The 13,706-nt window shown below is 39.9% G+C and overlaps 1 protein-coding gene across 1 annotated transcript in view; it reads left to right on the top strand.

The window, feature by feature from the left end:
- The window catches only part of mamdc2a (MAM domain containing 2a), a 132,216-nt gene that overhangs the window by 56,099 nt on the left and 62,411 nt on the right, over positions 1 to 13,706 (top strand). Inside the window, exon 6 of the mRNA XM_060841762.1 lies at positions 9,828 to 10,081. Within this exon, the coding sequence (XP_060697745.1) occupies positions 9,828 to 10,081 (254 nt within the window). The remainder of the gene's footprint in view (positions 1 to 9,827; positions 10,082 to 13,706) is intronic.

The raw sequence follows: 13,706 nt of genomic DNA, 5'->3' as shown, positions 1-13,706 counted from the left end.
CAAATATAATAAAACCCGTATTCGCGCAGGATTCCTCTCCCAAGGGGCCCCGGAGCAGCCCGGTCTGAAATCTTCACTAAATAAAAGCCCTTGTTAGGATAGCCGAAATATCTGCATTTATATAATTCAAAAAGGGCTGCCATATTTTATAAAATAATTCAGTCTTTCGGTGCACCATATTTGTGAGGAAGTCAAGGGGGATATATTCCATAATTAATCTGTGCCAATTTGAAAGTCCAGGGGGGCCCTCAGCCACCCAGTTCACCAAAATATTTTTCCTTGCACAGAAAGAGAGAATAGAAAATAGTCTCTTCCCATGCATATCCAGAGATGAGAGGTTCGAAAAGCCCAAAAGGGGAGATACAGGGTCCACCCTAATTTCCGTTCCTAAAATTTCTGTCAGGGTATTTGCCACTTTAGTCCAGTATCTGCGGATTTTCTGACAAGTCCACAGACAATGTACAAGAGTACCCACCTCTATTTTGCATTTGGGACACATTGGAGATGCTCCTGCCTTAAATTTTGCCAGTCGAGCCGGAGCTATATGGGCCCTATGAAGTATCTTTAGTTGGATAGCCTGAGTTCTGTTACAGATAGCAATTCTTCTAGCATTTTCCCAAATGTCATTCCACATATCCTCAGAGATTTCTAGCCCCAAGTCCTGCTCCCATGTTTTAAGCAGGTCATCCATATCTCCTGAGACTCCTTCATGTAGCAAATGGTATATAGTACTAACGGAGGATGCCCCCGCTGGTCGTAAGACATTACATTCTCTGTCTGATTTATAAAGACTATCTATTAATGTAGTCTTCCTCTGTATATAATCTCGAACTTGGAAGTATCGAAAGAGATCCCCATTAGGTATTCCGAATTTCAGACGCAGCTGCTCAAAGGACATCAGGATCCCATCTTTAAATAGGTCCCCTAAGCATGAGATGCCCCTGGATCTCCAGAGTTTAAAGGTGGCATCTGTAATCCCCGGTTGGAATCCCCATGCGCCTACTATTGGTGCATGGGGGGATGTTTTATTTGAGTTACCCTCATTTTGCCGCATTATATTCCAGGCCTTAATTGTGTTTAATATTATGGGATTTTTACAGTGGTCTGTAATGATTTTCCTCTTATCTGAAAATAAAAGGTTAATAAGTGGGTATTTTACTTGGGAGGCTTCGATATCCAGCCAAATTGATTGTGGATCAGATGAAACCCAATCAGCTATGTAACTTAGTAGGGAGCTTAACTGATATTTCCTAAAGTCTGGGAAGTCCAGTCCTCCCCTTGCCTGTGGAAGCTGTAGCTTCTTCAGCTTAATAAGGGGCCGTCTATGGTTCCAAATAAAGGAGCCTAACCAGCCATATAATTTACGTAGGGCTAGCCTTGGCAGCATCAGCGGGAGCATTCTCATAGGATATAAGAGACGGGGCAGAACATTCATTTTAATTAATGCTATTCTCCCTAGCCAGGAAATCGGAAGGTCTCTCCATCGCTGGAGGTCCTGCCTTATCCTTTCCATTAATTGTACAAAATTAGCCCTATACAGCTGATCAAATACTGGCGTGATAAAAATACCTAAATATAAGAAGCCCTCCAGGGACCAACGGAAGGGAAAAGGGGATCCGTCCATTAAGTGGGGTATCATAGCCAGACCACCCATTGGCATGGCTTCCGATTTTGAAAAATTAATTTTATAGCCTGAGAATGCACTAAATGTATTAATAACTTGAATTAGACGAGGCACTGACATTAAAGGATTACTGAGGAATAAGAGAATGTCATCTGCATAGAGGGTAATTTTGTGTTTACCTGTACCAATCCTCGGGGCCATTATATTAGGATCAGTCCGGATGGCTTCTGCTAATGGTTCGATTATCAGTGTAAACAACAATGGTGAGAGAGGACATCCTTGACGGCAGCCCCTACCCACACTGAAGCCATCCGATCTTAACCCATTAGTAATAACAGCTGCTTTGGGGTCATTATACAATGTTGAAACCCATTTGGTAAACACCTGTCCAACGCCAAACCTTTCCAATGTGTAAAATAAATATGACCATTCAACCCTATCAAATGCCTTTTCCGCATCCAATGAAATTACTACTCCTGGTATCTTTCCCTGATGACAGGCTTGGATCATATTCAAGACCCTTCTGATATTATTGGATGATCTGTGGCCCTTAATAAATCCCGTCTGGTCCTCCTTTATAATATATGGCAGTACCCTTTCTAGTCTTAGTGCTAACATTTTTGAGAGAATTTTAAAGTCTACATTTAGTAAGGATATTGGTCTGTAAGATGCACAATCTTCTGGGTCTTTTCCTTTTTTGAGGATAAGAGAAATATTTGCTTCTTTCAGCGTGGGCGGGAGACAGACCTGACTATGCGCAAAATTATACATATCCATAAGTGGGTCAACCAATATTCCTGTAAATTCTTTATAGAATTCAGCTTGAAAACCATCCGGGCCCGGTGCTTTTCCGCTCTGAAGTTGCCTAATTGCCTCAAGTATTTCTTGGACTGTTAAAGGGGTATTTAGGGCCGACACCTGTTCCGGAGTCAGGCCCGGGAAGGTCAAATTTTTAAAAATGACTGCATCCTCCTAATCCTATCTTCACAATCCTGCGATCTATATAGTTCAGAATAAAATTCTTTAAAGGTCGCATTGATCTTTTTATGATCATGAGTCAGGGTACCTGTACTTTCCTTGATGGTCGGAATAGTTTGAGGGGCTTTCTTTTTCTTTGCAAGAAATGCTAAGTATCTACCCGGTTTGTCGCCATATTCATATAATCTTTGTTTCGCAAATAATATTTCCCTTTTAGCCGTTTGAGTAAGCGCGGTGTTTAAAGCTGTCCTAAGAGCTGTAATCCTCTGCAATTTTGTGATAGAAGGTCTATCAGCGTATGCTGTTTCGGCTGCTTTTAGGCGAGCTTCGAGCAGACGCTGTTGCTCTCTCTTCATTTTCCTCTGGGTCGCTGAATAGGAGATGATCAAACCTCGTGCATAAGCTTTGATGGTCTCCCACATCATTGACGGATTGCTAGCCGTACCATTATTAATTTCTAAAAAAGTTTTAAGTTCTTGGGAGAAGTACTTTAAAAATTTGCTATCTTTTATCAGGAAGGGGTCCATACGCCAATGCCGAGCGGATGTCCCATTGTTCTTTACCTTAGTTTCCATGTATACAGCGGCATGGTCAGAGATTGCTATAGTACCTATTTTACAGGTTGCTATAGAGTTTAGAAAAATCGATGGGGCAAAAAACATATCAATTCTTGTGTGACATTTATGTGGATTAGAGTAGAAAGAAAAATCTCTACCCTGTGGATGGAGACATCTCCATACATCTACCAATCCTAATTCTTTATTCAGATCCGCCAGTTGTCTAGATCTGGGAGATACTCCAGCGGCACTCTTGGGAATCCTGTCTATTTCCGGATCCATAATACAATTAAAGTCTCCCCCTATAATTGTATGACGGGCACCAAAGGCCATCAGTTTTGAAAAAGCTTCCGTTATGAATTTAAAGGGGTGTGCCGGGGGGCAGTATACATTTAAGATCCCATATTCCTCTCCATTTATGAGGGCTTTAATCAAAATATATCGTCCAGATTCGTCTTTTATCTGATTTAGAATTTTCAAAGGGAAGTTCTTCCGGACAAGGATAACGACTCCCCTGCTTTTTGAATTAAAAGAGGAAAAAAAGGCCTGATCAAATCCGCCCTGTCGTAATTTTAAGTGTTCTTTATCCGACAGGTGTGTCTCCTGTAGGAGAGCTATATCAACTCTCTCCTTCTTAAGATTTGATAATATTTTCTTCCTTTTAACTGGCGAATTACTCCCCCTGACATTCCAGGTGCACCACTTAACCGACTGTTCAGCCATAATCATCTGGACAGATCCGAGACCCCTCGGGAGGGGAAACCCTATCTAGAACATCCCGAGCATGGAGCATACAAGATTTACAAAAGTAAAGATTCTCTGATACACTCAAAACAATATAACAAAAAACTCTTTCTAAGTATAAAAAATATAAAACATTCCGAATTGGAGATTTTCTCCCTTGTTCCCAGGGAGCGTCACTTCCTCTCCCACAGTCCATCTTACCCTCTTCCAACCAGTGCCCCACCCTTGACCCAGGTGTTCCTCAATAAAATGAAGAGAATTCAAATATAATATAAAGCTAGAGTTAACAGTGAACACCCCACCCCCACCCACACCCACATCTAAATATATTTGGGAATATTAATACCATACATAACTATAAGATTACAATCTCAACACGTAATACTTAAATATAATACCACAAAATAACAGGGGAAAGAAAAACAACCCCGCTCCTAAAAACAGAAGTAAAATAGAATAAGGTAACCACCTCCCCCCATCAACATTAACCAAACGCCCCAACATATATATATATATACATACACACATAGGGGGAAAGATAAGAAAAGATGAAGGGATGTAAACCAAAATAATGGGAAAGGCAGACCAGCGTCCACAATCTCTTACAGCTTATTTAAGAGAGTCCAAGAATTCCTTAGCCTTCTCCGGTGATCCGAAGTTATATATGGATCCTTCGTGGCTAAGGCGCAGCATCGCTGGATATCGTAAGGAGTACTGGATATTTAAGTCCCTTAAACGCTTCTTCGCCTCATCGAATGCCTTCCTCTTTCGGACCAAAGCTGGGGAGAAGTCCTGGAACAGCATGATCCTGGATCCTTTGTGGGTCATAGCTTGGGGATCTTTTCCCAGATTTCTTGAGGCTTCCAGGAGCATCTGCCTCTCCCTATAGCTCTGCAGCTGGAACAGGACCGGGCGTGGGCGCTGGGTTGAGCCGGGCCCACGTACTGTGACCCGGTAGGCCCATTCTACCCTTACCTGGCCTGATCCATTATGCAGATTTAAAAGTTGTGGCAGCCAATGCTCTAAGAATGCTGTCAGCTGGCCTCCCTCTTCCTGCTCGGGAAGGCCCAACAACCGAATATTTTTTCTACGACATCGATTTTCGAGGTCATCAATGTGGTTTTCTAGGTTCTGGATTCAATTCTCGAGAAAACGGATGTGGTCGGCTGTTGATTTTATCCCAGTCTCTGAGGCTGCGGCCTTCGACTCCACCTCTCTGACTCGGCACTCCAATTCCTGAATGTCTCTGCCCTGCTTCTGCAGCTCGGCTGATAGTGCTTCTCTGCTCTGCCGAGACTCATCGATAAAAGCATCAATCTTCGCCTCCCACCTGGCAAACATCTCCTCAAAGCTCATCTTCATTGGTAAATCTCCTGAAGTAGCTGAAGACACCTTTGTTGCAGCTGAAGAGGGAGAGGGTGGGGGAGGGGTCCCTGCTTTCTTAGAGCCGCCTGTTCCCTTCCCTTTACTCATTTTCCAGCTAGTATTAGACTATTTAAATGTACTAATAGGTAACTATTTAAGGTTAACAACTATTATAAATGGTTTAGTGAGTGTGGTGGGGGTGGATAGCCCACTTTTCCCAAGTTTTGGGTAGAGCACTGTGGACTCAGTCTTGCTGGGTCGCCGCCATCTTGGATCCCCCTCAATAAAGTTAAGGGTCAAGAAAATTGTTCAAACAGAAGCATTCTCTTCTGATTCCATTTTTGCATTTTGTCAGCAAATGTGGCAATGTTACACTCTGCCTCCTCCTCCAGGTAATTCATGAAGATGGTAAATAATTGACATCCTGCTTCTGATTAACGAGTTACACCTTTCCAATCTAAAAAAGACCCATTAATCTTCTGTATATTAACAAATCCTCAATCCATGCTGATATATTACCCACAACACTGCAAACTCCCATTATTCACAATAATCATTTATGTGGTACTTTATCAAATGCCTTCTGGAAACCCAAATGCAATACATCTGTCAATTCATCTTCATCAACTCTGCCTATTGCATCCTCAAAGAACTATGGCAAATTTGACAACATGATTCCCCTTCACAAAATGATATTGGTTCTGTTTCGTTTTGTTAAACTTTTCTAACTAACTTGATATTTCTTTCTAGGTAATGGATTCTAGCATTTCCAATGACAGATGGTTAGACTAACTGGCTTATAGTTTCCTGCTTTTTCTCAGCCTCCCTGATGCAGGAGCCCCCCCAAAAAAGTTGTTGATCTTTCAAAAGATTTTTTGCCAATTTACTTCCATATAATTTTCTTTCCCTTTATATTAGGTTTTCGGTCATCTGCAGCTGATTCCTAAATGAAATGCCAATTCACCACCGCACTGATGGCATCCTACTGTTAATAAATATGCCCATGTGCTTTTTGCATGTTTTTCTAGAACTTTGAATACCTTGAGTGTTGAGTTCTGTGTCCTGGTCACACTGCAAGTATGTCTCTATAATTGCGATTAAATTATATTCATTTATTTCTATTTGTCCAATAAACTCTTCTAGTTATGAAACTTCATGCATGCAAATAAAAATGCTTAAGCTTTGATTCGTTTTGTGAATACTTCTTTTCTGGTTCAAGCATCCACAACACTTTGTTGTTTATATTTTCTGCTCATCCCTGTCACACTTTTGCCTCTTTGTCATTTCTGCATCTCTCCTCTCTCTCTCTCTCTCTCTCTCGTTTCTTTTTTACTTTTCAATCTTCCCTTAAATTGAATCCCTCCCACCCCAGTAATTAACCATCTCCAAACCTAGTTATATAATTCACTGGGATACCAAACCCAATGTGCTTTAAATGAAGCCCAATCAAAAGATCCGCTCTCTGTTTCTCGAATACTGGTACCAATTGGAACCTTTTTCTCCCACACCAATTTTTCAGCCACTTATTTACCTCTCTAATCTGACTTACCCTCTGCCAATTTGCAGATGGTTTATTACCTTGAGATTCTGCTTTTTTGAATTTAGCCTTAAGCTGCTTATAATCTGTCAGCAGAACCTCTTTCCTAATCCTACCTATGTCATTGGTACTTACTTGGACACTTCTCCTCCCACTCCAAGTTCCTCTCCATTCCAGAAGGGATGTCCTGAACCCAGGTAGGCAACAAAGTCTTTGGGATGCTCTGTCTTTGCTACAGAGGACAGCAACTTTTGTCCGAATCATGCCACACCCATTAACCGATACATTTCCCTTCCCATTGCACTCTATCTTGGTGCTTTGGTCAGATTTTCCATTCTCCTTGCAGCCTGTGCCTTAGTCCACACCAAGAACAAGAACTGGGCAAGGACTGCTAACTGTACATCCCAATATCTGCCTTACTACAGTCACACTCTCCTGTCTCTGACCACTGACAGCCCTGATGTAATTAATCTCAGGGCAGTGACTGTCTCCAGAGACGCCACTATTCAGGTCACCTTTCCCCTCCCTGATATGTCACAGTGTCCACAACTCAGACTCGAGCTCAGCAACTCTGAGCCAACATTCTTTGTGTAGTCACTGCTCGCTGCAAACATGTAATTTGGCTGTTTAATATTTGAAAAGCGAATTTCCTAACTGTACTCTGCAACTGTAATCATACCTAATCTTCTGTAACTTTTGCAAACCTGCAAATAACCGGTGAAATTCCATTGTATATTCTTCTATGAAACATCCAGCCTTTTTCTCATCATACCTCATATTCATTTAGTATATTACCTTTCTTCTAAATTTTGTCTATAATTTTGATAGAATTTCAAAACTGACCTATGTCCAGTTGGTGATCCTTTAGCTCAGAGAGTTCTTTAAATATGATCTTACTCCTCGGAGGAAGCGACAGTGTCAAGATCACCCTGTTTTTGTTTTCGTAGTGAAGATGTAATCTTTGTCTAAATATCCCCTTAATTTTTCTGTTGATCATGAGTTTCAACTTACAAAACATATCCTGACATTTTGATATTGGTTTTAGCCATTTTTCTCCAAAGTAACTTTTCTCCAAATGCATTCAACTGTGCTGTGTTGAACAGTGGATGTGCATCCACAGTGTGTGGAGTGGATTAGTTGACACAATATCCAGATTCTCTAAATAACGAGGACCAAAGTAAGGTTAAGGAATTAGAGAGTTCTATGTGCTCCAGGTGTAGGGATTACAAACTTCTGTTTGAAATAAACCTTTGTTTCTGAAGTCCATCTTTAGACATACTAAAGATTAACATGGTGGTAGAGCCAGTAAGTGGTACACATGAAGCAGGTGATGACAACAAAATGACAGTAATACTAATGATAACATTGCCTCAGTGTTCCAATGGAAACAAATGGCCAGAAGAGGTATATAAAGGGTTTGCTAGAAAGAGACATGATGTGAAAACGTTTTGTCTTCACTGGTGAGGTATGAACATTTGAAACTTGACATTCTTGCATTTGTTCTGATGAGTGTAAGATGCAAGCTTTGGCAACATGATCCTCTCTTCAGCAAGATGCAGATCGCAAATAATGTAAAGAGTTTTAAAATAGAAAGGAAGGCAATCAAAGGGAGAGGAATCAAACTTGGAGGATAAAACTGCCTGCTCAAGATGGATTGCATCATGTGAACAGCATGAAAAAAACATTTTTCGCAGGAATTGGTGCAGGAACCATTTTGTTCACCAGTTACATTAATGATTTAGCCTCAGGAATCAGAATTACAATTTCAAAATTTGAGAAATGAAAGCAGAATATGTTGATTGAGTTAAGGAGGGGTGGAAGGAAGCTAGTGTGGATATGATAGACTAAATGGCCTCTTTCTTTGCTGTAAATGTTTTGTAACACTTTGTCATTGACATGAGGAGACAGCTAAGATATAGACCAGCCATAATCTAAAAGAATGCTAAAATGGACTCAAGGGAATATTTGACTGCCTGCTGTTCCAATGTTTCATACTTGTCACTGGACTGAAAACAATAAATCTATTTCTCTCTCCACAGATGCTGAGTTCCTCTGACATTTTCTGTTTTGGTGTTGGATTTCCAACACCTGCAGTTCTCTGTTATAGTTATATCTGTGACATTGATTTCATCAGAATTTATGGCCACAGCAAGACAGATTTTCACGGAATCACGCAATTTTAAGACTTGCACTACATATATTAGAGAAAGGGCAATATTCATTTTTCTTTACTCAGAAAAGCTGGGCTTGCTATTCATACAGCAAACAGGTTGGGGAGGTTCAAAATTCTGAATAAGAAGGGAATTGTTTCCACTGGCAGAAGGACACATGTTGGTGAAGGAATTAAAGGATAGTTCTGAAAGGCAGTGCAAACCTGAAAGGATTGTAAAAGGAGATTCAATAGAAACTTGCAAGAAGATCAGAAAATAGCAGGCTGATTGAAACTAACTGGATAAGTTTTGAAGAACCAGTTCAGGCATAGTGAGTTGAATGCTCACCTCCTGCATTGTTCCATTCTTATTGAAATCAATGAAAAACTTTTTCCATTGCAATCTGACTCCCTCTCCTTGTTCTTGTATATTAAACTACTGAGGAATGGTGCTCTGTTAATTGTCATTCAGGGAGTCCAGGTTGCTGTGAAAACCATGTACTTTTACATGCATGTTATAGCCTGGAGTGATGAGTTGTGATGGTAGAGACTCCAAATTGCTTCCCATAACATTGCTGACCAGGAATCTCTCCTTTGGTCACTACCTGCCATTGGTGTATTTTGAAATGAGTTACAAGTTGACACTCAATCTATTTCCATGTGCAATGAAGGCATTTTCCATGGCCATCGAGTCTAGGATGGGACTTAACCCTGGGTTTCTGTCTCAGAGGCAGGACACCACCCATTGCATCACAAAACCACCAAACTACTGATTGGAGAATCTATATATTTTTGTAGCAAAGTAAATATATCTTATTACCAGATTGTCAGGACTATTAAATGATCCACTTTACATTAGCATTGTTCTTTCAGGTCACTATATGTACGTTGATGCTATTTACACCACAAGTTTACATGAAGTGGCTCAGTTAATGTCACCGGTGACAACTTTCGCCCTATTGGGATGCCTGTCCTTCTTCTACCAACTTGAACAGACTCGATCCAACTTATTTGTTGTCTATACCAAGGACAGAATGGGACATTATGAGGAGGTGTGGAGGGCAAATAAGTCTACACACAATTGGACCCCAGTAAAAGTGAATATTAAAGCAGCGCATCCATTTCAGGTAAATATTTCTATTATGCAATAAGAATTCATAATGACATAGCATATCAAACAGTGGAAGTCGAAAGAAATTTGAGAGTACAGGTTGATTAATCATTAGAATGAAATAAAATTGGTAAGTCAATGGATACTGAAAATAATCCAGGAAAAGCTAATGAAATGCTGGTTGTTATAGTTAGAGAAATGGGATACAAGCAGATAGAAGTTATGCTTCCATTTTAGGAAGCCCTGGTTAGATCACATCTTCTATATGTAGGCTGTTCTGGATGTTACATCAGGTGAAGGACATGTTGGGCTTGGACGGAGTGCCATGCTGATTTACCAGAATGATACCTGACCTCTGAAGATCAAGCTACATTGAGGTATTGAACAACAGTAGCAGCAACAGCTACTCATATTTTGATACTGCCTTCAGCACAATGAAGCATTCCAATGTGCTTCACGTGCGCTTCCTGGAGCACCATGGAACAGAGAATGACTGGATTTTCACAGAGCTTGGGAGGTTCCATGGGACACAGTCCAGAAATACACTGGAATAATCAAGCCTTGGGGTAACAAAGTTATGAATGAGAGGTTCAATAGCACATGAACAGAGATGGATGAGATTGAGTGGTGTTGGGACGGTGGCAGTATGCAGTCTTGGATGTGACATGATTAAGAAATCAAAAGCTCATCTCAGGATCAACCAGATCATTGCCCAGGAAAGAGATAGTGTCTGTAGCATTCTACTCCCAGGTTTCATGAGAACTACAAGGATACCTGAATTACCTGAAATTAAAAGTTCTATGTTTAATGGAAAGATTGAAAAGGCTTGGGGTATCCTGATAAGATACCTTTTAGCATTAGGAAAAGTTTCAATCAGGGTGATTTACATGGGGTCAAAAGTTAATTTGGGTTGATTTGGTTGTGGCAAGGGAAGCTTGATGATGAGAAAGTAGGATAACAGGAGGGAATGATAAAATTCCCGTTCCTACTGAGGTAGAACTGGACCCTTCCACATAGGAAAATAATCACAACACAAACTATGGTTCTGCAATCCTCAAATAATCAAATACCTCTACTGGAGGTGAAGTAGAGGTAACTAGATCAAAGTTTAAGGTATTAATGGCGCCATACAGTTAGAAAGAAAGTATTTCCATTAGTTGGGGAATCTGGGCAAGAGGATAGAGTCTGACATTTCAGGAGTGAAATTAGGAAACACTTTGACATAAGGGTTGGCAGAAAGTAAAAGCTGAGATGAGCTTATTTGCTAATTTTAAATCTGAGATTGAAAGATATTTGTTATCCCAAGGTATTAATGGATAGTTGGAAAGGAGGTCAGTTTCATTAAGTGATGAACAATCTTAAGGGGTAAAATTGTTTTGTCTTGACCCTATGTTCATGCAATTCCATCTCATCAAATCCTTTCCAAATCTTAAAGACATCTTTTAAAGACACCTAGCCTGTTCAACCTTTCCATCAAGCACAGAACCTCTCAGTTCAGGCCACATTCTTGTAATTCTTATTTTTTTGTACCTTCATTAATGATTCTGTATCTTTTTAGACAAATGCAGAACAGAGCTGTGCAGAGAGCTCCAAGTGTAGCCTACATGATAATCTGATTTCTTCAGAATTGGTGTAAATAAACATGAGAATAACATAAGATGTTACAATGGGTTCTATAACAACTATGACTTATTTGTTACACATTCATTTATTGTTCTCTTTTTGATGTGGAACCAGTTTAGGATTTTGCCTTTTTTATTTCAAATTTATGGTCATTGGGATTATATTTGCATGTTTACTTTCATACCATTTTTTAACATCGGAAAGGTATTTTAAGTTCATTCATTTTCTGCCTTGAAACACTTAACTGGCAAAATGTGATTTTTTTTCTCTCTCCGGAATGTGTTGGGATGACTGCAGAATTGATGCATGAGAGAAGACATCTGGTGTCTCAGACAATCTTATATATATTCACATGTCAAGCTTTTCAGCAAAAGAAAATAAAACACTAGGGGAGATTTTTAGATCATGAACTCAGTGTTTCCATAATGAGGGATAGATTTTGGATGGGCTACTTGGGATGACTAAAATGGAAGAATTCAGAAGAGAGCACTTTCCAGAAATTATGGTTACTTATAAAGACTTTTCCATTCAAGCAGAGCTGTTTGTAATGGATACTCTGAAGTGACTGTTTATGTGAGAATAGAAAGAGCTTCTTTTGGGATCATACAATAATATTGAATGGCTGTGCTGATTGAAATCTATCAGTTTTGCTTATATGATTGGGCTTTCATCCACATATTCATGTTTCATCACGTTAACTTGTGTTAGTGACTACACTAATGTAATGCCAATAGCAAAGATGGGACCTCCTATCACATGAAATTGTGGAATTTTACTGCATAGGAAAACCCCATTTGTACTTTTCTGGTTGTCTGATGGAATTACATACTTAGTCCTCTTCCCTTATGCATTGCATGTGCTTTTTGTTTTGCAAATATTTATTCTGTTCCCTTTTAAAAGCGATTATGTTGAACATTCCATCCTTGCAGAACTTTCCAAGGGCAACTTTTCACATTTATCTTACCAGAACCTCTCATGAGTTTTGAACATTGTTTTTTTCTTCTCTAGTATCATTTTTAAAAAAAAGACTTCCATTTATTTAGGACCCCATTAAAAACAAAGCCTTTCTGCTCTTGTCCCACCTTCCTGAATATCTTCTGCACTTTCTCCGTGTGCATTGATATCTTGACATCTTTCCTAATTTAAGCTACTCACAATTGGATATAATAGCTCCTGGAGCAGATAAGTATAGTCAGACATAGAGGTGTGTGGTGACGATATGTTTGAGCATCAGAAAGATGGGAAGATTCGGGACAGAGAATAGTATTGTATCAAAAGGATACAGGAACTGGTGTGCCAAAAACAAGGGAGCCAGTTAGGCTAATTTGAGGGTGGGGGAGGACAGGTGAGAAATCTCAATAAGGGGGCTGGAGATAACATGGATGAAAAGTTTAGGGAGAGACTCAACATAGAGGGGCAGAGAAGGATTGTGCAGCTGATCAGATAGACTGACATATTTGGGTTGAAGAAATCCATTGATTCCCCAGATGTTAGTGAAGGTGAGAATGAAATGACCAAAGAAAGGGGTCCTGGAAGAGTGTTACACAACAAAGAGGTCATGGGGTGGCCTGACTTCTCATACACCTGGAGCAACTGGAAGTTTTAGCTGAGGGGTATGAGGCACAGTATTGTCATGTGTGACAAAATTGAGAGTGAATGGATGCATTGTCAGATGCTTACATAAAAGTTTGCATCAATCTAACTTAGTTGAAGAATGATAAACAGAGAGATCACTCAAGCCATTGTGCCTATGATTGCTCTGTTAAAGAGCTTTCCAATTAGCTTCATTCCTTTGTTGTTTCCCCAGAGCCCTCTGAATGACATGCCTTACAATTTTATCCAATTTATTTATTTATCCAATTTCCTGTTGAAAGTTATCATTGAATCTACTTGCACTTTTTTTTGAGGCAATATGTTCCAGATCATAACAAACTTGTTGTGAGAAGGGGAAAACATTTGTTCTTGTTCTGTTGCCAATTTCCTTAAATCTGTGTCCTTTAACTATCAACCATTCCGTC

This window comes from Hemiscyllium ocellatum, chromosome 2 (assembly GCF_020745735.1).
Source record: "Hemiscyllium ocellatum isolate sHemOce1 chromosome 2, sHemOce1.pat.X.cur, whole genome shotgun sequence".
NCBI classification, from domain to species: domain Eukaryota; kingdom Metazoa; phylum Chordata; class Chondrichthyes; order Orectolobiformes; family Hemiscylliidae; genus Hemiscyllium; species Hemiscyllium ocellatum.
Note: the sequence above shows the minus strand (reverse complement) of the source record. Positions and strands in the feature narration are given on the sequence as shown.